The sequence below is a fragment of the Pararge aegeria genome, chromosome 8, assembly GCF_905163445.1.
Source record: "Pararge aegeria chromosome 8, ilParAegt1.1, whole genome shotgun sequence".
Lineage (NCBI taxonomy): Eukaryota > Metazoa > Arthropoda > Insecta > Lepidoptera > Nymphalidae > Pararge > Pararge aegeria.
In genome coordinates, this window is record NC_053187.1 from 16,963,111 (window position 1) to 16,988,028 (window position 24,918).

The 24,918-nt window shown below is 35.6% G+C and overlaps 2 protein-coding genes across 2 annotated transcripts; one reads left to right on the plus strand and one right to left on the minus strand.

Moving 5' to 3' along the window:
- Positions 1–1,966: 1,966 nt before the first annotated feature.
- LOC120625887 (signal recognition particle subunit SRP72) lies at positions 1,967–16,087 on the plus strand. The gene is made up of 13 exons (XM_039893145.1): positions 1,967–2,095; positions 2,865–3,099; positions 3,721–3,865; positions 5,076–5,266; positions 6,272–6,409; positions 7,503–7,635; positions 8,531–8,710; positions 9,992–10,153; positions 11,993–12,205; positions 13,551–13,648; positions 14,463–14,564; positions 15,005–15,109; positions 15,905–16,087. The coding sequence occupies exons 1-13, from the start codon at positions 1,993–1,995 to the stop codon at positions 16,038–16,040; spliced, it is 1,941 nt and encodes a 646-aa protein (XP_039749079.1). The 5' UTR covers positions 1,967–1,992; the 3' UTR covers positions 16,041–16,087.
- A 947-nt stretch (positions 16,088–17,034) lies between these two features.
- LOC120626065 (probable rRNA-processing protein EBP2 homolog) lies at positions 17,035–20,474 on the minus strand. Its single transcript, XM_039893349.1, has 5 exons — positions 20,274–20,474; positions 19,784–20,004; positions 19,114–19,272; positions 18,018–18,165; positions 17,035–17,447 (listed from the first exon to the last, which is right to left on the minus strand). The coding sequence occupies exons 1-5, from the start codon at positions 20,325–20,327 to the stop codon at positions 17,082–17,084; spliced, it is 948 nt and encodes a 315-aa protein (XP_039749283.1). The 5' UTR covers positions 20,328–20,474; the 3' UTR covers positions 17,035–17,081.
- Positions 20,475–24,918: the final 4,444 nt, after the last annotated feature.

Sequence of the window (24,918 nt, forward strand, 5' to 3'; positions counted from 1 at the left end):
TTTCGATGCTTCAATATAAGTCGTGAGCACGGACTCTATGGGTTTGGCGCAGTGTAAACAAAGTGTTCGTTATATCACGCTTTAAGATGCAGTTTTCCAACTTAAATTTTTCAGAACTTGTGCGATTTTTCGTCGCACAGCAAACTCCAGACCCGTAAGCGTCAACGTGCAAGATAGTTGCGTCTTTCTTGGATACAAATACTTCGAAGCTTTTATTTTCTAACTGCTATTCAGTTCGGTTTGATGCTTTAAGTTTGAACACCGAAGAAAACTTTTCTAATTAACCTACTTAGTTACCAAAGCTAACTAAAGTATGTGCAATTTACAAATAAGGATCGACATAACTAAAGATAAGAATGTTAAAGTAAGATTTTGTTAAACAAAGTCCCGGGTGTTAAGTACTTATTCTCAGTATATCAGTACAAAAACATGGTACCCCTTTTTACGAAAATTGCGCGACGGAGGACTATGCAAATCCCCACACTCTTAGTTTATATAGAGAAAAAGTGCAGCATGAATGAATGAATACACTTTTATTGTACACCACAGAGAAATTTACAGAGATATAAATACAACAGCACAGTAAGGTAGAACGTACAATTTGGCGCAGCTTGCTATTTTTTTCTTTTATTATACATAAAAATACATTAAATCAATAAAAAAACCACACACCCCTTGCATTTGACACACACGCATAATATATGCGGTGTGTCTTTTTCAGTAGTGACTTATGACAAATGAACAATGAAGCCTCTGCGAAATATCTGATTATAGAACCACAGTGACCACAGTACCTTAATAATGTTCAAACTTGACTTGACTTCGACCACTAGGCGACTATAACTGTTTAATATACTTTGGTTAATTTCATAACAAGCTCTTGACTTAAACCTCTCTTAGAGGTGTTAGCAGGCGAGGTTAGCAGGCGACCTGTTAAGTGTAGGGCATTATATTGTTACAAAAACCCTTATTAACCTTACGAACCTAAAGTAAAGTAAGTAAATACCATAAGTAAATGCCAGGAAAAATTGCTAGTGCCCATAATTAAACCCAGGACCTTCCTCTTATGAGACACACACACTCACACACACACACACACACGCGCGCGAACATTCACACACACATGTACACACACATACACACACACATGTACACACATACATACACACACACATACACACACATACACATACACACACACAAACTCAACACACACCACAGCGCTCACCACTGCGCCAAGGAGGTACGATGACTAATGGGAGACTAACTTGTGACTGCGGAACTGACAAGAAACTGAGAAAGAAACAATGCTCTTTAAGCGATCAATAGAGTTTCGATCAATGATTACATAAAATTAGAGATAGAATAGCTTTACGTTAGCAAATTAGAGAAAAGTAGATCCTCACCAGAACCAGAGTTCCAAAAAGTTATTCTGAAATGTATGCCATTTGGGCTTTCAAAATTATTTTCTGTTGGGCCCCACACAGAAAATAATTTTAAACGTTGGTAGACACCCTGAGACATAGACAGCGATACAGAGAGTTTTAATCGCTGATGCAGGGATTTTAAAAATCAGTATCATTAAATAAATGAAACATTCCAGTATGACGGCACAAAGGAAACTTTATTTTGAAATTATTTTTCAAAGTTCCGAGCAGGTTCTGAGCCTTCAATCAATGATCATAATATATGATGTCCAAAATTCTACTCTATAATGTGATTAATAATTCATACTCTTTTAAACACGTTTAGTACGCCATCTAACGAATCTTATACTAACTTCGCTCTGTTCGTGAAAGATTAAAATGAAATATTTATTAAGTATTTAAACATAAATACACTTCTATACGAGCATTTAACTGAGTTCTTTTCATAATAATTAGTTGGTTTACTATGTCAAAAATACACAATGCATTTGTCAAGTGAGCAAGCAATATCCAAACGCAATCTCGAAATTATAAAAGTGACAGCCAGCTGTCGAGTTGTCAAAAAATGTCGGCCAACAAGGAAAATAACCTTATTCAGGCCTACGTAGAATTAAATAAATTTTGCCAAAGTAGCGATTATGAAAGGGCATTAAAAGCAGCAGGAAAAAGTAAGTAAAATAATCTGTACATTAATTTATATTCCATTCATAAAACCTCTATTATATTTTACGTTAAGAATTTTCACGTACTTGCTTACGAAACTTTGTTAATGATCCAATGATTCTTAAAACAATCCTTTAATTATCTTATTGTTGTAAAATAAATTTACTTAGGTTATTAAGTTATAATATTTTTTTTAGTTTTTCGCGTAAACAAGTAAGAATGTTTATCAAATTTAACTTATATCAGTCCTTTTATTGCGATCTATGATAACAATGTTAGATACTGCCTTCAAAGCTGCAGAACATCCCTTCGAAGCTAGAGTGTTACATAGATATACTCACAAATGCATCAAGTAATGTCTATGTGAAATGCATTGATCATCCTGAACTATCCTTCACCGATTCAAATTTGAATAAATGATGCATTTTAAACCTGCTTGGGAAATGTTAAAAGAATTTGTTATTTTTAAAGCAGGTTAAGGACTTTGTTAACTGAAGGAAAGTCTAAACTGATTTTGATGGAATTGTTTAGCAGTTTGTAAATAGGGAATTGTGCTAATTCTGTTGTACATAAATACAGTGAAAAAGGATGACATTTCTTTTAGACATGCCAGTTTAGATAAGATTAGATATTTGTGTAAAATACAATCTGCACCAAATACAAGTATTGTGTAAGGCGACTTTATTCTGCAGTATTGAATAACATAAAATATGCCCTCATGAAGTGGCCAATACCGGTTTGTAGAGAAATACAATCCTTTAACATTTCTTCCAGTCCTGCAGATAGCACCAAATGAGCAAAAAGCATTCCACTGTAAAGTGATATGCTTCATACAGCTACATAACTTCAAAGAGGCGCTAACAGTTCTCAGCAATGCCAAGAATGCTTCGCTGGCAAGTGATCTTGTGTTTGAGAAAGCATACTCTCAGTACAGGCTTAACTGTCCCAAAGAGGCCTTGGAGACTGTTGATGGTGCTTCAGAGTTAACACCTGCTTTAAAGGAACTAAGGTAAACTAACTAATCATTCTTTCTTTTGTTATTTATATTATTACTAGCTGTTGCCTGCGACTTCGTCTGCGTTTGATTTAGTTTTTTGATGTGGCATTATATTCAGTTCAGTTCAGTTTGTAAAAAAAATTAAAGTATTCAGTATCACTAAGCCATAATTGAGGGGTTTGTTGCTGTCCGCTGAGGAGTTCTGTCCTCTATCTCCAACCACATTCAGATTTACACAAAGTTTGGGCAAAATTAAACAAATATTATAACCTCTACAGTACAAAAATAATTATTTAAATCGGTTATTACTTCTCGGAGTTATGGTGTAAAATCGCCAAACACTTTCATCCCCTCACCCAAAGGAACGGAGCTTAATGTCGGGATGAAAAGTATCCTATATTACTTCTAACACCTCCAAGAATATTTGTACAAAGTTTCATGAGGATTGGTTAAGTAGTGTTTGCGTGAAAGTGTAACAAACAAACTTACATTGACGTTTATAATATTATTAGGAATTTTGTTTTTCCTTATCTAACATTATGTGGGATTGGCTGAACATGTATTCTTCAAACTTGAAGATGGGATCATTGTTTTGGTTTTATTACATTTTTTATGATAGCGTTTTTCCCATAGGGCTCAAATTTTATACCGCTTAGAGCAGTACCAGGACTGCTACAACCTTTACAGAGATATAGTGAAGAACACCACAGATGACTATGAAGATGAAAGGAAGGCAAATATGTCCGCCGTTGTTTCTAACTTGGCTGCACTAACCCCAGTGAGTTTTGTAGTTTTGAATGTTGCATGTCCCAAAGTTTAAGATACCTTGAATATCATTTTACAATTAGCAAATAAATTTATTGTTATGATGATAAACTTACGTTGATCTTTGGTTTATAATAGCGCTAAGGATACAAAACTATTGCCGATTGGCGCAGTGAGCATCGACCCTGCTTCAAGGCTGTGGGTTCAATCCCCACAACTGGAAAATGTCTGTGTGATGAACATGTATGTTTTTTAGTGGCTGGGTGTTTATTTTTATATTATAAATGTTTATGTATATTATTCATAAACAAACAACGTGTGTGTACTTATGTACACGCGTTAATTATACTTCTTTGGCATAACAAGATAAAATATTTTCAAAGATTTTTGAAAATATTTTATCTTCCGCCTTGTTCTTATTCTATCTTTCTATATATATAAAAGAGAAAGTGCGTGGGTATGTTCCGTATAGGCTCCGAAACGGCTGGACCGATTTCAATGAAACTTTCAGGGAATCTCCGGATTGACCTGGCGAGTAATCCTGTAAAGTTTGGTGACGATCGGAGCACTCCTATTTTTGAACTGTCAAACTGTCAAATACAGCTTTTATTTACTATGATGATATTCTATTGTTGGGTGTACATGGGTGTAGATAATGATCTTCACCCGCTCGAGAAGAGAATAGAAGAGAATGAATACGGAGAGAAATAAATGATTTAATATATTATGAGACTTAAATTCAAAATTTAATGATGTAAGTTTATTGTTTAAATAAAATAAAGCAAAATCTAGACCGGCGAAACGGGCTGGGTACGCTAGTATTCTATAAAAAACGTATTTAATACATTGAAGTTTTTATCATAACGCATTATCTAGCAAAATAAAGTTTATTTGAATATCACAAATACATACATATTGTGAATACAGTTGTCCGTTCTCACGCAAACATACGTAGATGTCCTTACTTTTACTTTGTTGACTGTAGCTAATTTCAGGGGGTTTGTGACGGTGTGCGTGCGCATCGGAAAAATTTACTCTCATCACTTTTCTCTAACGCGCCAAAAGAAGTATAACTTCAAAAATATTCATCAGTCATCTTAGTATCCATAACACAAGCTACGCTTACTTTGGGGATAGATGGCGATGTGTGTATTGTCGTAGTATATTTATTATTATTTATTTACTATTGCATGGTCACGTAAACAACATTGTCGATTTCCCAGACAGCAGATCTGCCAACGTTTGAGGAGAGCACCTACGAGCTGTCATACAATGCTGGCACAACACTGGCTATGCGTGGAAAATACAACGAAGCACTGCCAGTGCTGAAGAAAGCGGAACAGGCGTGCTCTGAGAGCGTCATTGAAGACGGTGGCACTGAGGAGGAAGCTAAAGAAGAAGCCGCTATCATCAGGTACAAAGATTTACAGGCAGATTGACGCAGTGGGCTCGACTAGAAAATGTTTGTGTGGTGATGAATGTTTTTCAGTGTCTGGGTGTTTATCTGTATATTATAAGTATATATTAATATTTAAAAATCTAATTCGTTTGTTTCAAGTAGGCCGAATGTAAGAAGCACTTTTGAAACGGCAAGTCTGAATTTTTGTAGTGACTCTACCACCGGTTCGGAAGGCAGATTCTACCGAGAAGAAGCGAGCAAAAAACTCAGCAGTTGCTCTTTTCCAACATCAAAATTCAAAATTCAAAATTCAAAATTCATTTATTTCAAGTAGGCCTAATATAAGCACTTTTGAAACGTCAAGTCTGTCTGTTTGTAGTGATTCTACCACCGGTTCGGAAGGCAGATTCTACCGAGAAGAAGCCGGCAAGAAACTCAGCAGTTGCTCTTTTCCAACATCAACAATTTACATTTTGTATTTTAACATTCATTTTTCTATCTTGTGAGAGCTGAAAGCGGAGCCGGATGCTTCCAAGCAACCTTGTCATTAAAAAATTCATCAATTGTATAGTAACCTCGCTCTAATAATCTAATCAACAATCAATCGCTCTAATCAACATTTAAAATTTTACATTTTAACATTAATTTTTCTATCATGTGAGAGATGAAAGCGGAGTCGGATGCTTCCAAGCAAACCATTTTAAGAAATTCATCAATTCTAAAGTAACCTCACTGCAATAAATTTGTTTTGATATAATTCTTTCAAATATATGTATTAATTGCTTAGAACGCGTAATTAAAATATCACGTGCTTCAACGGTGAAGGAAAACATCGTGAGGAAACCTGCATACCTGAGAGTTGTCCATACTGTTCTCAAAGGTGTGTGGAGTCCACCAATCTGCATTGGGCCAGCTTGGTGGACTACGGCCTTAACCCCTCCTTATTGTTGGACGAGCCTGCCCTGTAGTGGGCCGATAATGGGTTGATATGATGAAAAGGAAAATATGACTTTGCTCCAGGGTCCAGCAAGCATATTGCCAACAACAAATGGGTAAAGAAAAGGAAGCAGCGTCTTTGTACCAGAATGTTCTAAAGGACAAGCCCTCCGATCAAGCTCTTATCGCCATCGCTAGCAACAACCTGGTTGTCATCAACAGGTAAAGTATACAACGTGTAAATAAAAACTGAAATATTATGAAATTTTATATTAACATTATAAAATTTCATAAAATACGAAATATTACTTTACATGCTTTAGAGTTACATTATTTACTCTGGGAATTATCTGCGAAACCAAAACACTTATAGTATTTGAGTAAACCAATGGCCATAGTTTTACTGAAAAAAATCCGATGAGCCATAAGATCACACGCAAAAATGAAATCAAGGTACTCCCGTCACTTTATTTAGGTACGCGTCGCGTAGCGTAGGTACTATGCACGTGTCGGTATTTTATCTGCAATAGGGTTGTCATAAGTTAGCACTTGGAATGTTTTGAATTAGTTTGTATGGAAAAATAAATATGCTTATTTTGATATAAATTTTTTACAGATTGATTCCTTATTAAATATACTTATTCACCCTTCATCAGTGTTTCGCCATTCCGTTACACGTTGTATAACATTAATATATTATTTTTTTTAATTGTCACAAGCGGAAAATGTATGTGTGATGAACATGTATGTTCTTTCGTAGTATATTTATTATAGTTATTGGGTTGTTAATGATGTGTGTCATTTTTTTTTTCTTTAAATATAATACACAAACATGAAGCATCATTCATGATCTACTTATCCTGCAAAGAATGGTGTGCACAATCATCATAATTCTTTTAAAATAACAATTATTATTTGACGACCTCCTTGGCGCAATGGTGAGCGCTGTGAATTTTAACAGGAGGTCCCGGAATCGATTTCCGGCAGGGGCAATTTACAAATATATAATTTTTGAAGTTTCTCCGGCTTGGTCTGCTGGAAGGCTTCGGCCGTGGCTAGTTACCACCCTACCGACAAAGAGAGGCCGCTAAGCGATTTAGTGTTCCGGTGCGATGTCGCGTAGAAACAGATTAGGGGTATGACTACCATACTCCCTACAGATTAACCCGCTAACATCTTTGACTGCATCATCACTTACCACCAAGTGGGATTGCAGTCAAGGAATAACTTGTAGTGGAATAAAAACAAATATTATTATAAATGCAGTAAATGCAGTACTAATAAACATGCATAACTGAGTCTTTCTGGCGTACAGGGATACGAACGTGTTCGACTCCCGCAAGCGTATGAAGGCGGCAACACAAGACGGCCTCGAACACAAGCTGAACTCACGCCAGCGCGCCAGTATCGCGTACAACCAGGCAATCCTGGCCATCTACTCTAACCAGGTACTCACAACTTCTAAGTACGACCTCACACAGCCAGAATGTCTCACTGAATTCATAATCTTAAATTTCAGCACCTAGCCTCACATATATCTGTACTTGGGTGTCAATTATTGCTCTAAACAGGTTGCTTCTTAAAAAGTTTCAAATTACTTTGTGAGATGGTGATAACAAAAATAATACCCTGATGTTTGTTAGTCCATTCGCGTTTGGAACCCTCGGAAGGTTTAGTTTTAAGTTTACAAATGTATTTATCGACATCATCTCACTATTATGTAGGTACATATTTTGTGTTTAATTAACGCATCAAAACTGCCATCTATATACCTATTTGAGTAAAGAAATATATAACTTGACTTAATAATTCAAATTCATCAGTAGTGTGTTCATTCCCGACACAGGTAAACGTCTTTATGTCAGATGAACTAATACTTGTGGCGGTCTCCACATTATAAAACTAGATGGCACCACAAATACTCTGCATCGCGAAAAAGAAGTGTACACAAAAATTGACCGTATTATAATTTGTCTGAGTTATGGTGTAAAATCGTCAAACACTTTCATCCCCTCTCCCAAAGGAACCGAGCATAATGTCGGGATAAAAAGTATCCTATATTACTTCTAACACTTCCAAGAATATGTGTACAAAGTTTCATGAGGATCGGTTTCGTAGTTTTTGCGTGAATGCGTAACAAACGAACTTACATTGACATTTATAATATTAGTAGGGATTTTATACCATCGGCTCGCTTAGTGCATACCCTGTGCATACCCTCTATGCACGCCACTGGCCTAAACCATTCTCATTCTGAGAGGCTGTGCTCTGTAATGGACCAGTAAAGGGATTATGATGATGGTGCGGCCAAAGGTTTTGTTTTAACATTTCGTTTCATTCCAGCCGGACTTCTGCAAACAATGCTGCGTGAAGCTAACCCGCGAGTTCTCTCAAGAGCGGAGGGCGGCTTTGGTGGAGGCCTGTTCTCTGGTGAAAGAGGGCAAACGGACCCAGGCGGTCACCTTATTGCTCAAACATGGGGGGCTACTAATCCTAGCCGCTGCACAGGTTCTGTTGGCACAGGTCAGTAATTCTCCTACTATCATAAGTAGGGCTAAAATGCGTGCCACGAGGCAGATATGTCCATTCATTTTCTCGTCTTATATCATAGAAATAGAATAGAATCATTGTATTGTCAACGACTATTAATAGCATGTATATACTTACTCATTTATTGTATGTTATATTATTTAAATATGTAAGTGTTGTTATTATATATATAAGTTTATTTTTATATTTATTTATTAATTAAATAATATATTATACACAAATAGATCAAAAGTAAGTAAGTAGTTTGATCTATTTGTGTACACTAGTTTATGTATTAGCATGTAGTTATTCGCATGTATGTATTTTAATATCTGCACCACCAGCAGTCTATTCTCCTCTTCTTTTTTTTCTTAATTCAAAGGTTGCCTGGCAGAGATCGCTATTACGCGATAAGGCCGCCTTTTGTAGTACTACTTCTTTCGATATGTTTCTGTTTTTTATTATATTTTATATATGCTAATGTTGTTGTATACAAATAAAGAGTTTAATAAATAAATAAATAAATAGGACGAGAAAATAGTAGACATATCTCGTAACGCACCAAAGATCGTCATAAAATAAACTTTACCATTTCGTAGGCTAGACAGACGGGTAGATAAAATTTTTTTATCGGAGAAGACGTATTTAAACATTCAAATTTAACGTACTAGTTATATTATGTGACTTTACATAACATATTTCTTAATAATTTTGACTTTTAATGACAAGGTTGCCTAGAAGCAAGCCGCTCCGCTTTCATCTCACACAAGATAGAACAAAGATTGTTAAATTGTAAAACACTGTTGGAAAAGAGAAACTGCTGAGTTCGGTAGAATCTGCCTGTTGTGTATTAAAACCACGAGATCCAGATACTGAACTGATTTATAGGTCACTTATACTGACATACCCACATGGTGCAGTCATTACAAAACTACCTACATATTTCATACACATCACTGCCTTCCTACTTCCTAGAGTCACTACAAACAGACATACTTGACGTTTCAAACGGACAAAAAAAAACACCCGGCTAAGTTTGTTGTGGGCTTCTTCTTAGACCAGGACGCGTTTGGAACCCTCGTAGCTTTAGTTTTGAGTTTACGAATATGGTCATCGCTATCATCTCACTACCGTGTAATTCTCGTGTAATGTACGCATCAAAAGTGCCACGTATGAGTCTACTAGAATAAAGGTATTTTTGACTTTGGCTTTGGCTTATATTAGGCCTACTTGAGTGCATGAATTTTGAATTTGAATTTGACTCTCCATTCACAGGGTGACCGTAAGGCGGCCGTCAAACTGTTGGAGGAGAGCGAGTTCAAGTATCGACCGGCCATCGTTGGGCTGCTGTGTACATTGCTGACTGCTGACAACGACTATGAGAAAGCGTCCAAACTGTTTATAGACGTTTATGAGCATTACAAGGATGATAATGAGGTAAGACTGTGTAATATTTATCACTTGTTTATCCTCATCGCCACAGAAGGCGCGCAGGTCTTTAAATGGTGCCAGCAGCGTCCGCCCTACGAGTCCCATATAAGTTATTCAACTGCTGAAAGCGTGCATTTTTTTAAATGGTGCCAGCAGCGTCTGCTCTAAGGACGCGGTCAAACTGGAAGTAAACTCGAGGACGGGAAATCGCTAATTGTGTTAAGTAACTTGTATGGTTATTTTGACGGGAATAGTGGTTGGATTGACGTCAAACTAAAGCGCGCCGTTGTATCCAACGGCTCTGAGGTTTCGTTATTATGACTTGCAAGCCATTGTGAAGTTGATTTGACTTTATAACAACTTTAATACTTGCAACATGTGATGAAACAGAAGGATTTATTTCCTTCTGTTTCATTACAGGTCGGTTCAAAATGTTTAAACACCTAAAATGGTTCCGTTTGTTCATTACGACGTTTGAATCCATGTATTATTATGGTAAAAATTGACGTACCAAGCAATGGCGTGCACTTCATATATGCACAAAAGCACTGCATACCCTAATATTGATATATAACCTGTATACGAGGGGAATTTTAGCTGTTACATTAAATTTTCCTGCAGTATGCATACCCTGGTAAGGAACCCAATGCACGCCACTGGTACCAAGCAGATGTCCCACCTGATAGTAAGTGGAAAACCATCGCCTATAAACACAGCAACACTTCGAAGGCAAGAAAGAACATTTTACAGCATAAATTACTATTTGCAATTAAGAGAATAACTTTATTAATTTTTCTATTTATGATCAGCCTGCCTATATCCAATGTGCCTAATAGTCCAAATGTTATGTTTCAAATAAGATTTTAATCTAATAATTAATGTGACAATTTATTAATCTAAGTGTTATTATTATATTATTTTGGCATCAATTAGTTGGGCGGTTGTATCTATTTTGTAACATTGCTTGCCAAATTACTGGCAATACACTGTACCTTAAACCAACATGTAAAACCTTATTGACTTGTATTTTGCAATAAATGATTATGATTATGAACGGCATGCAAGGAACACGTCCTACAAATTGCCGCCCTGTGTCCATCAGTGGCGTGCACTTCATACATGCACAAAAGCACTACATACCCAAATTATTTTATATAAGTCGTATAGGGGGTAGTAATTTTTCTATTCTATGCCATGTACCTGCTTTATACATACCCTGGTCGAAGAAGACCCTAAGGTGGTAAGGTAAGGTGTTAAGCCTGTAATTACACCGGCATACGGATAAACAGCAACGAAGCTTGCAGAAGTAAGTGTGCCAGCAGTACTTCCCCGTACGAGCTCGGAAGTACTTCTGCTGAGCCTTATTTACTACGACGGCCGATTGGCGCAGTTTTCAGCGACTGCTTTCTGAGCCCAAGGGCGTGGTTTCGATTCCCACAACTGGAAAAAGTTTGTGCGATGAGCATATGAATGTTTTTCAGTGTCTGGGTGTTTATATGTATATTCTAATATTTATGTATGTTATTCATAAAAATATTCATCTGTCAACTCAGTACATATAACATCAACATAACACAAGCTACGCTTACTTTGGGTATAGATGGCGATGTGTGTATTGTCGTAGTATATTTATTTATAATATTTATAATTTTTATTAGTGTTTTTACCTACACTTGGAGGAATTATCAATTTTATAAATTTAAAATGCATATAAAAATTTTCGGAACCGACAGGATTTGAACCTGTGACTCTCGGGCTATCTCGGACTTTGCGCTTTCACCAGTTAAGCTACAGCTCTCCTACCGTCGATATATATTTATATATTTACTACTGCGATTGTTCCAGAAACTTATTTCCCTCCGGAACGTGTGGCGCGCGGCCGCTGAAGCCCACCAGAGGGCAAACAACACCACAGCGGCTGCTATAGCCCACGAGGCGCTGGCGAAAGCGGCGCCGGGCGACAAGCGTAGTCTAGCTAGGCTGGTGAAGGCTTTGGTGGGAGATCCGGAGCGGGCGAGGAAGTTGGCCGCCGGACTACCGCCTATATCGGAATTGGAGGTAACCATTTCTCTTATCATCATCACTTGTCCACTGCTGGACATAGGTCTTTTGTAGAGAGTTCCAAAATCCATGGTCCTGGGCCGCTTGCTTCCAGCGGCTCCCAGCGAATCGTTTGATGTCATCTGTCCACCTCGTTGGGGACCCAAAAACGCTGCGTTTACCTGTGCGGGGTCGCCATTCCAACACCTTGGAACCCCAACGTCCATCGGTTCTCCGAGCTATGTGCCCCGCCCATTTCCACTTCAGCTTAGCAACTCGCTGAGCTATGTTGGTAACTCTGGTTCTTCTACGGATCGCCTCATTTCTGATTTGATCACGTAGAGATACTCCCAACATTGCTCTTTCCATCGCCTGCTGAGTGATTCTGAGCCTTCTTATGAGGCCCGTAGTAAGCGACACTCTTCTCTTATGTATTACCCTATATTCCATTACCTAGGTTGGCAGCTTCGTGCTGAGGCTTCGTGTAAATGAAAACAAAAATATCACTTCCGGGCAGAAAACTATGGCAGCGATTAACTCAAAAACTTTTTACTAAAAAAAAAAACAACCGAACGTAAAATTAAAATCAAGTTACTCCTGTAACTTTATTAGATACGCGTCGCGTAGTCAGACAGTCTTGATGTTTCAAAAGTGCTTATATTAGGCCTACTTGAAATAAATGTATTTTAATTAGGTACTATGCGCGTGTCGCTCCTTTATCTGCAATAGGGTTGTCATAAGTAAACAGTTAAAATGTTTTGAATTTCTGATTTTATATTTTTACATGGTGATTCCTTATGAAATAAACTTATGCATCCTTCAACAGTATTTCTTAATTCGGTTGGTGCGTCGTACGAGTTGAATAAGGGTGACTAATTCCAGTTTTCACTAAACATATTAACATACTAACATCATAGCAGTTAAACCCAACTGCCATACTCATAGCAGTTAAACCCTTACCCAGCTTAGACAAAATCTCTTTACGCTGATTTTTTTTTAATTCCACTACAAGTTATTCCTTGACTGCAATCTCACCTGGTGGTAAGTGATGATGCAGTATAAGATGGTAGCGGGCTAACCTGTTAGGGAGTATGTTAGTCATACCCCTAATCGGTTTCTACGCGACATCGCACCGGAACACAAAATCGTTAAGCGGCACGTTTTTGACGTTAGGGTGGTCTGTTAGACCAGACCAGAGCAAAATCCAGAAATTATAAATTCCCATATTGCCCCTGCCGGAAATCGAACCCGGAGCCTCCTACTTAAATTCACAGCGCTCACCGTAGCGCCGGGGATTTTCGAGATTGACGAATCTCAAAAATCAAAGTCAAAACGAGAATTGTAATAAAACATATTTTTTAAGAGCAAAATCGACGTGGACGCTTTGGAGTCCTCAAAATGGATGATGGGAGCCAAGATCGTTAAGAAAACCGTCCAGAGCAAACAGGAACAATCGCCTGGGTAAGTTGTTATTCATATTACTAGCGAGCCATTTGTTTATACCATAAACAAGGAACAGATCTCAACCAGACCTTAACGTCAGAGTCAATCTTTATTGTTACCAAACTAAAAAAAAAGAAAACAAAATAAAGAAAACTAAACCATGTTGCAGGTCATTTTAATTTTTTGCCATCCATTTTCGTTTTACCATAAACAATTAGCAAGAACGTGTAGTGGAATAAAACAATAAATAAATCAACAAACGTCTGTGGTTGAGATCTGCTCAACCAGACCTTAACTGTCAAATGAATCTTTAAAATGATAATTTTAGGGGACGTTTGTTGATTTATTTATTGTTTTATTCCACTACACGTTCTTGCTAATGCAATCTCGCCTAGTGTTATGTGATGATGCAGTCTAAGCTGGTAGCGGGCTAACATGTTAGGGGTGTGGCAGTTTTAAACCCCTAATCTGTTTCTACGCAGTAATGCAGTAATTAGCCACTGCCGCCAGAAAAAAATCGGCATGTAAATTCCCATACTTGTTGCCAAAGTGTTCAAAATTGCTTGAAATAAAATAATTTAGTTTTATTTTGCTGGGATAAAAAAGTGTTCAATGTTGATGTTGGAGTTTCTTGCCGGCTCTTCTCGGCAGAATCTGCTTTCCGAACCGGTGGTAGAGTCACTACAAACATACACGTTTCAGTGCATATAAAGTAGGCCTACTTGAAATAAATTAATTTGAAGTTGAAAGGAGAATGCCGGAACACGGTTTCTATGGATGGAAATGTCTAAAATAAATGATTGTTATTATTATTATTATTATTATTCAAAAGGACACCAGGATCGGAACTGGGTCAAAAGACGAAGGCGAAGCGGAAGCGAAAGACCAAGCTGCCACCCAACGCTGACCTGTCCAGACCACCCGACCCGGAAAGGTTTGTACTTTATATTCATTACCCACAGAATTAAGAAAATACAGAGAAACCGTGTAAACGGCTTATATTGAAGCTTGAAGCACCAAAAACTACTCCACTTTAGTAGTGTTTCTCGTACAGGAGGTTGGTCACTTCATTCCATATAGAAGTTGACAGTAATTATTTTAGCTGTACCATGTTCTAAACATTTACCATAAAATTGGAAAAAGTTTGTGAGCTAGCAACATTCCGCGGGTATGTAGTGCTTTATTACCTATAATCAATCTATTATGTTAACAATCTTAGTTTTTATTGTTTATGTTTTAAAACTAAAACTATTTGGCGATGCGTCTATTGTCATAGTATATTTATTTATTTATTTAATATGAAAAAGAAATGTTAAAAATAAAAATTATGGTAAATTGTCGAGAACGAAAATTAAAATACTATTAAACTTACAGATGGTTACCAAAGTACGAGCGTACCGCGTATCGCAAGCGGCGTGGAATACGTCGTGACGTCATCAAGGGAAGCCAGGGGATGACCACAAACGCTGTCGATCAGTAGTAAGTATAATTTATTCGAAACAGTAATACACTGATATCTATAGTACGAGTTTTTACTCAGTTTAGGTAACAGTGATTCATCCAAACAACGTGTGAATATATGATTTTAATTTAAAAAAATAATTACAATTATTTATAGGTTCATTTAATTGGCTAACTCATGTAAAATTCATACTAACAATGAACCTAGTCAATTCTTTTTGACGGACGATATTTGAAATTTAACGCACCGTTTTCGGCTATTTTTTGTTTTTGTTTGACTGGGTCAAATTGACTATTTTGACTTAAAGTATCATCTAAACCTTTGCCCATAATTCTCTGTTCGAGGGACTTAATTTGAAACTGAACGGATCATATTCGGCTCTTATTTATTTACTTATTCATAAAACACAGCAGCAATTAATTGTAACTACATTCATAAAAAAACTAAATTACGTGTTAGAATTAGAAATTGCCTAGTGCCATTACAATAATCCTCAATCCTCATTATCAATCTCCGGTCACTTAAAATATAAAAACTAATATAAGAATTAAAGATCTTTTACTCTTGTAATAAACCACAAGATTGAAGCTCCTTTACCGCACCATGATCTACTTTTTAAGGGAATATTATGTCAGAATTTTAACTGAATTATGTCAGAATTTTAAAGTAATATTATGTCAGAATTTTAACTGAATTATGTCAGAATTTTAACGGAATAATATGTCAGCATTTTAACGGACCGGGGTCGTTCGCCCATGACCTCTTTTCGGCTTTATTAAAATGACATATAAAAATGAACACCTTTGTCACAGTGACATGAGTAAACAAACTCCAACGGCCACGGCAACGGCGGCGAAGAGTCCGCGCGTCGAGCCAAAGTCTGCGGACAGTGCGTGGCAACGCAAACAGCAGCAGAAGAAAAAGGGCAAAGGGAAAGGAAAATGGTAGTTAACCTATACAAATATATACATATATTGTACCATTTATATCATAAACAATTTGTTTTATTGAATGCCCCTATATTTACTTACCAGCGATCGAAGTGATAGCGGATATTGGGTAGGAGCTCCACTTCACTTTCGGGGGCCGAGATCGAATCCCAGCACGCACCTCTAACTTTTCTAAGTTATGTGCGTTTTCAACAGTGAAGGCAAATACCGTCAGGAAACCAGAATGCCTGAGAGATCATCTTCTCAAAAGTGTGTGGAGTCCACCAATCCGCACTGGGCCAGCGTGGTGGACTATGGTCTTAACCCTTTCCCAGTATGGGAGGAGACCCGTGCTCTGTAGTGGGCCGGTAATGGGTTTATGTGATGATAATGATGACGATGATCATCCTCGAAGCGGTCACAGCCCAGTGAGTAAGACTCCGACGTCACTTTCGGGACGCCGAGTTCGAATCCCAGCACGAACCTCATAACTTTTTGTGTTATTTATTTATAAATCTTGTTAGTACTGTAGGGCCAGTTACATTAACTACTAGTCACTACAAACAGACGGACTTTATGTGTTATAGATTCGACAAATTAGCAGTTTGAAATCCCAAACTTTGTGACAAAGGGAAAACGGAACAACAATGCAGAAATATTTTTGGCTCAGTTTGTTGTGGGCTTATTCTTAGACGGACGCGTTTGGAACCCTCGTTGTTTTAGTTTTAAGTTTACGAATATGCATCAAAAGTGCCACCTACTTGAATAAAGATATTTTTGACTTTGATTTTGACCTTTGATGTAAATAAGATCATTACTACCTAGAGTACCTAGAGCTTGTCTTACCTATCAAACCTGAGAATTTAATAGGTATTATAAAAAAATAAATTATACAGATGCTCCTGCCTTTCGTGGAGTATAGCAAAATAAGCTTAATTTTCATAATATATTATGGATTTCCGCAATGTAACGCCTGCTTCTATCCAATATTTACTAGGTAATAAAAAAAACCATTTAATTCCAATATCTTTATTAATCTTATCAAATAAAAACCCTTAAATTATCTCTTAGCATTTTTCCTCTTAGACTTACCAGGCCTTATATTCTTCTTGTTAGGTTTGAATGATTTAGATTTGTAATCGAATGGCTTCTTTTTAGCTGAACTATTAAAACCATCCATTTGGTTTGACGACTCTCTTGTGTTTAATTTAGATCCTTTCTTTTTGCCTCCAAAACCAAACTTGCTGTCTTTCATTGCCCGTCTCTTATTGACTTTGACTTTAGCATTTTTAGGGTTGCCTTTATTTGCATTCTTCCCTTTATTGTCCTCTAAAAAGTCTAGATCTGTAGATTTTCCTTTGCGAACCCTTTTCAGTTGTTCTAACATTTGTTTTTTGTCTGCAGCCTGTTTAAGTTTTGCGTCAATCTGAAAGTATCAATATGACTAAATATTTAGAAAATCATATTGGTTTTTTATTGTTACACTGACATTTCTATATTATTACTAACTAATGTTATCATTTGATTACACCAGTTAATGGAATGAGTGCATAAAGATAAGAAAACAAGAAATCAGTTCCCCGCTGTTATCAAACTTAATTTCATCTTTCCCAAAGTGTTAATGACACATGCAATCAAGTTAAACAGACTATGGCTATTAAATACACGTTTAAGAATTAACTTTTTGGCAGGTGGTTTGCGCAATGGGCAGCAACACTACCCTGTGTGAATGAACACTAATGTTATTCAGTGTCTGCATATTATAAATATTTATTTAAATTCTTCATAAAAATATTCATCAGTCACCTTAGTACCCATAACACATACGCTTACTTTGAGGCTAGACAACAATGTATATATTGTTGTAGTACATTTATTTATCAATTTATTATATATATATAAATGGTGACATTTCTACATGCTATAACACTCAGAGAAAGCCAAATAGTCCAGCAATGCAAGATTGTACAAATTATATGAATTGTTTTCCACATACCTGTACTCTCTTGGCCATTTTCTTCTGGTCCCTCAGCTGGCGAACTTTTTCAGTGCGAGCCTGAGCTGCTTGTTTGGACATCAGGTTCTTACGTACTTTCTGCATGTGATCATCTGACTTTGCCATCTCTGCAAAGTAGTCGTCTGGCCTGAGAGACAACAATCAAATTTAAATGACTAGATATAAGTACAGTACTTCTTCATAGCACCTGGTCTTAGCATCAGCTATCCTCAATAATAAGGCTTTGTAACACAATATGTATTTCATTTATAACATCCAAAGATGGGAAAGTAAGGTCTTCAAACGCTGCAACTCATATATTATGAAAATAAAGCTTAATTTGCTATACTCCACAAACAGCAGGAGAATCTGTATGGTGTATTTTATAATTAGTCCACACCAAACAGATCTTCTGCAATGTACCTTCTATGCACATTTCGCTCCAAAACCGGAGCATCTTTAGGAGATGTTGACTTTACAATAAATATTTGTTAAGAACATCTCCTGCTATGGTTATTAAGCTTAATTTTTATAATATATTATAGATTTCCGCGAAGTAACACCTGCTTCTATCCAATATCTGCAACTGGACTGATCTTCCTAAGGTGTGGTCAATTTATCTTCTGAGCAAATTTAAACATTGTCAGGTTGTTCGCATAGTGAAGTAGTCAAAAACATTTTAAACTTTGTTGGGTTAGGATATTTGAGTATTTTAGAGAAAAAAAATATTAAAATTTATATTAATTAACTAAGAAAATTTTTTGGTCATTTGGTCTATGGATAAATTTTCCGCACCACCAGCATATTTAACCTTGGATCACAGGGTCTTCCACTAAACCTCAGATAGCAGGCGAAACAGTTGATTCTGATTATTTCCACAAATATGGTGACAATAATTATGAAAGCCTGTAAAATCACACATTGGAGTAGCGTGGCAGGTTTGTGTTCTAATTCCCTCTAGTGAGAGTATATTGGGTATTTATGATTGGAACACAGACAAACTTGACACGCTGATCATAAAAAAAAAATATTTAATGAATTGAACTACAGGTCATATCCAAAATTTTAATCAGGAATGCACATGCAAATAGGGTACCTTTTTGTTGGTATATTCAGTTCCTGCAGTCTCTTAATGCCATCAACAACAGCAGCTTGTGCTTGTCTGTGTATTAAGTTCTCTCTCTTAAACTCATTCAGTACCGGGTCCTCTGTGGGGTCATACAATTTGTTGCCTTTTGTGTTTTCCACTACATTCCTGAAAATATTAGAAAGCAGTTATGTTCAACTCTTAGTTAGGTTTTCCTATGATGGTACAAAAAACTAATGATGCACGAATTTTCTTCTTTCTTTGGGAATTTAAAGATTTTCAGCAAGGACTTTGGTTATATTTTTTGTTCATTGCTAATTGTTTAAGTCATTGTTTTTAAATCATAAAAATATAAAAGTTATTTACAAAGTTAAATTAATAGACATTAATTTAATTAATTATAATATTTTATGAAGTTGTAGAAATTTGTATATTTTCTTGTTTGGTCACTTTTCCAGGAGTTGCAACTCAGAATTATTTAATTATTTTATTTATTGAACTTCACACTATTATTTTAATTACATACTAGAAGTATTTCTTCTACTGTCCATTCTTATGTATATTGTTTCTTAGACAATGAATGGTCTTCACTAAACATGCCCAACTAGTTTGAAGCAAAACAAAGCAATAATAGGCAACACTTTTGTCAGTAAAGAAATAATTACGACCAAATACTCACTTCCTTCTTTGTGCTGTCTGTTGCATTTGCAAGGCAATATCAGGAGCCATTGGGGCCACTGTTGTTACTAAGTCAACTGTTTCCAACCAAGGTAGTTTGAGCTCAAATTCCTTCAACTTGGCCCTCAAGTCTGCTACATTGTTCACATATCTCTTCTGTACCTTCTCTATTTCTTCATTTAAGCCAGGTTTAAGTAAACCTTTCGCAAATGCCTCTTGTAACTGAAATATTACGAATTGAATAAAAATTTCATAGTTTAATGATTGATTTTATTTATTTTATTATCATAATGTTTAAACATAAGTCTAACAAGGGATAATGGCTATAAATACAAAAATATCCGAAAAAAGAGCCTAAGAAATTCATACAGAACAATTGTACCAGCTTTATCAAATGCAATGGTTATTTCATGAAAAACTTGAATAATAAGCAAACCCTGTAGCATTCATAAACAGGATAAAAATATTAATTTCATAATAGAAGAACTTACCTCCTCATCAGAATCAACGTCTGTGTCGCTATCATTCAGTACGAAATCACTCATTTTGTGAAGTTGGATAAATCGATCTTATCGCGAAGGCTTTGAGGATTATTAGCAAACCCTCATATTATTCCACCAAATAACCTAAAACACAATTTGAAATCGAAAATAAAAGACAACGTGCACTTGACACAAGTAGACCGCACCACAAACCAATTTTTTTTTTATTTTATTCTTTCCCATGGGGATAACGCATAGGTATATCGCCGTACAGCCATATCTTCAACCAGTTAATGAATACCGCTCAACTACCATTAGCCAGCAGCAGAGAACGGAATAATAAGAGTATACACCTCAGGTACCATTGAACTTTAGAGCTCAAGGGTCCCAGTCTCGGACTAAGAATAATATTGTAGTTCGGTTACACAGAATACTGCTTAAAATTTCAGACTGACTACGCTTGCTTGCTATTTGATTGAAGCAGGTGTTACTTAGCGGAAATCCACAATTTATTATGAAAATTAAGCTTTATTTGCTATACTCAACGAAAAGCAGAAGAATCTGTTTGGTGTGGAGTATATGGATTAAAGAAATAATTAATTACACCATACAAATTCTTCTGCTTAATTTTCAAAATACTTGTTTGGTACCAGCATGGATAATAATTAATAATTATAATAATTAATAATAATTCTTGGACGATGACAGAGTACATATAAATAATATAATTTAACTAAAAGATCGGCGATGAGACAAAGAAAGAAAATACTACAAGCGTATGCTTGAGCGAGGTAGATAGTCACGTTCAGATATCGTATGTATCAAAAATAGTCTTTTCAATTTCATAGTGTCGGTACATAGGCATGAGAATTTGACATTTTACATTTATGCTTTAATTTTTTTTATGTGAGTACTTTTGTTTAGTTTGTTTTATAAATAGTTTTTCTATTTCATTCTTATGGTATTATAATAAATAAAGATCAATCAATCAATCAATCAAAAATACTTTATTGCACACAAGAAAAGAGACAAAAACAACAAAGGTACTATTAAATTTGTGTAACAAAGGCGGCCTTATCACTTATAGTGATTTCTTCCAGGCAACCATTATGAGGAATTGGCTCACATATGAATTCTTATAGCGGTGCGCAAAACTCTAAGAATATACATTCATATTAATAATAACAAAAATTATAAAAACAGTACATATATAAAATAAAATAAAATACTATATGGTAAAATAAATAATACTATTATAACACTAAGTATATATAATAATGTTATCGGTACAGAAAGTAAATGTGGAATATAATAATCATACTTACAGTGTTAAATAATAATTCTTTAGATGCTTCTTAAAAATACTGTGTGATTTAGCCTAACGAATGTCACGTGGAAGATCATTCCACAATTTAACTGCCTTGATAGTAAATGACTCATTGTAACAGTGCGTACGGCTGATTGGCACTTTCAGCTTATTGTCACTCTGAGAACGGAGAGTAAGTGAAAGAATTGAAATAGCACCAAGAAATGTAAAGCGATCTTTAAGATAAGTCGGAGTATGTGTATGAAACAGAATAGTGTAAAGAAAACTTAAAATATGATAGTTTCGTCGGTGTCTAATAGAGAGCCATCGGAGTTTAATTCGGTGTTGAGTTATATGGTCAAACTTCCTAAGCCCAAACACAAATCTTATTATTAGGTTTTGAATTCGTTCAAGCTTGTTAAGTAACTGTTGTGACAAATCTGAGTAACAAGAATCGACATAGTCAAGGATTGGTAGGATGAGTGTGTGAGCAAGAGATATTTTAGTTTTAAGTGGTAGTAGATATACATAATAAAGACAACTTAAAGGAAAATTTTAATACGAAGAAGACTAACGAAAGTAAAAAAGAAACAATTTTTCATCACGCAAAGTGTTGTGTTTAAGGTGTACTGTATCTATTTATAATAAAGGATCTAACGTCATAACGTTCTGAAATCATACTAAAATATCGATTTCTAGAATAACAACTGTTTGACGAAGGTACGAAAAAACATATTGTGCCAAAGCTATTTTCATTAAACCTAGGCACCACCTAAATCGAATGCCTAATGATTTAGGTGATTTCTATTGAACGTGTGTGTACATATGTACACGCGTTAGAAGTTACACTTCTTTGGCGTAACAAAATAAATTCTTTTACAAAATTTTATCTTTGCCTTATAACGACAAAAAAAACGACACTGACAATAGAAAAAATGTGAACGTGTACTAGCGTACACTCGTAAGAAGTGAAACTTCTTTATGACGTTATTTTTCAAAAAATAATTTACTATATGCAACTTTACAGAAATTGGTTAAATAAAGTTAAATTAGATAAAGTTTAATAAAAGGCTTTTATTATCATAGACATAAATACAAATTCTACAATTATTTCATTTTAGCTTATTACTACGAAGATTATTATTGAATTTCATTAATTGTAATAGAATTATTACATTTTAATAAAATTATTTTTTTTTTTTATTTTTTTTTTTTCTATAACTTTCAATCGAACTTTGGTGGATTAGATATTATTTACATCGGAGACTTACGTCAATTACCTCCCGTTCGCGCTACTCCTATCTACAAGCAAACTAAGCTGACTATTGTTGGACCAATATTAACGCGAAATCTGAAATTTTATGAACTAGACCAAGTTATGCGTCAAGCAAATCAACAGTTCTCGTCAATACTTTCAAAAATCGGGAACGGTGAACGTCTTAATGAAAGTGAAATATCTATCATTGAATCTCGTTTTTATTCCGTAGAAGAAGCTGCAACTAAAGGTAAAGTTCCGTAGAAGAAGGTGCAAGGTATTCGATTATTTAATACAAATTACGCAGTCACTGAGTACAATAATCGAATATTAAACTCTTATTCAGAAAAAATAATTTTAACTGCTAATGATGTTTATAGTGGATGTACTATCAAGGATCAAGAGACTTTTGTGCACCAAAAACTACATAAAATGTCCTTGATTGATACAAATAAAAAAATACATTTTTATTTTTATATATTCATAGAACTTGTTTCAGTCAACTGTCGAGATATTTTGTAGGAACTCTTTGAGGAGTCTTGAGTTTTGTTTACAAAAAAGATGGCGCGTAACGGAAAAATGTCACACGTAACGAAAAAATGTTACACTAAATTTTTTTCCAACCCCGATAAAGAAGTTTCACTTCAAAAAAGGTATTTAATTCATTGAAAGTTTTATTATAACAAATTATCTAGTTGAATAAAGTTTATTTAAATATCACAAAAAAAAAATTCTACATAACTAAAGAAATACACATAACAAACATAATTAAATTTGGAATACTAATTGACTCATTACCGGAAAACCAACTTTTACTCAACATTAAAATTTGAGATTTTCGTACAATTAAATCACAGCAATGCAAACTATTGGTGAACGGTTGGTGTTTAGAAATCGCCTTTTAAGTTAGGCATTACTTAATTGCCTTGTTCGTCGTTAGTGAAAACGGGCATAAGGAATAACTCGATGCGATGCGTCAAGGTACTTGAATGTTACGTCTATCAGAAATAATGCCGCACTGTGTGTGGAAACACCAATTTTTTTCTTAAAATTTAACATAAAAAGTTTGTGCTTTATTTCATAGATGAAAATTTAGATTCTATAATAGTGAATTTTATCCTTTCTTTTTGGAAATTCGACATTGCCCACAGTTTCCGAACCCGCTGATAGTACACTTTTCTGTAACCATCTGGAAACTGTACTTTTGGTCAGGGGGCGTGATCTGGTGGGTGGGGACAGTGGGTGGAGCTTGCAGTAAAGTAGGCTTTTTCTCAGGGCGTGTGGCATGGTCAGTGGGCTGGGCACGGTAAACGGAATCTGAGGGCGGGGCCAGTTTGGAGGAGTCAGTGGAGGGCTCTACATCCCCTGCAAGTAGTCTGCTGGATCCAACAGCTAGCTGTGCCCTGGTCCTGACACCCTCGCTGCTGATGTTTTATCTTGGAGTCACAGGCATATTTTTCTAAATTTCACTTCTCTCACCAATTTTTACGCGGTAGTTAAACACAATGGGTCGTCTTGTTTCAGAACACACTTGCAATCGCAGGTCAATGGTACTCCGGAATTGTTGTAGGTCACTATGTTTCACACTTATCACATGTCTGACTGAATGATACTTTAGTTTGCAGGCCACTTCAAAATATTTTTTTGAGAAAAAGAATTAAAAAACGTAATTAAACGTATTTCCATCTCCAAGATATAATCTATCTCCTTGCCCAGTTTCATTTAGATCTGTACAGCTGGTTAGTCTTGAAAAGGTAACAAACAAACAAACAGACAGACAGAGTTACTTTCAAATTAATACTTATTAGTAGGGATGTGATAGTTTTTAAAACAAAAGGATACAAACCAGTGTTTCAAATTGTTTATACAGTGCTTTTAAAATAAACTCAAAAGTAAATTATATTAAGAATTAGTCTAATTCTGTACATTCAAGAAATTAAATAAAAAAATTGAGGGCACTCTATAATCGATACCTAAGCTAAAAATGTAATTTTTTCACGCGCTGTACCTGCTGTATGCTTTCAAATGAAGCTTTGCGCGATCAGAGTTCATTCTCTGAGGTAGGACATAATAGGTATTATCTTGAAATTCAG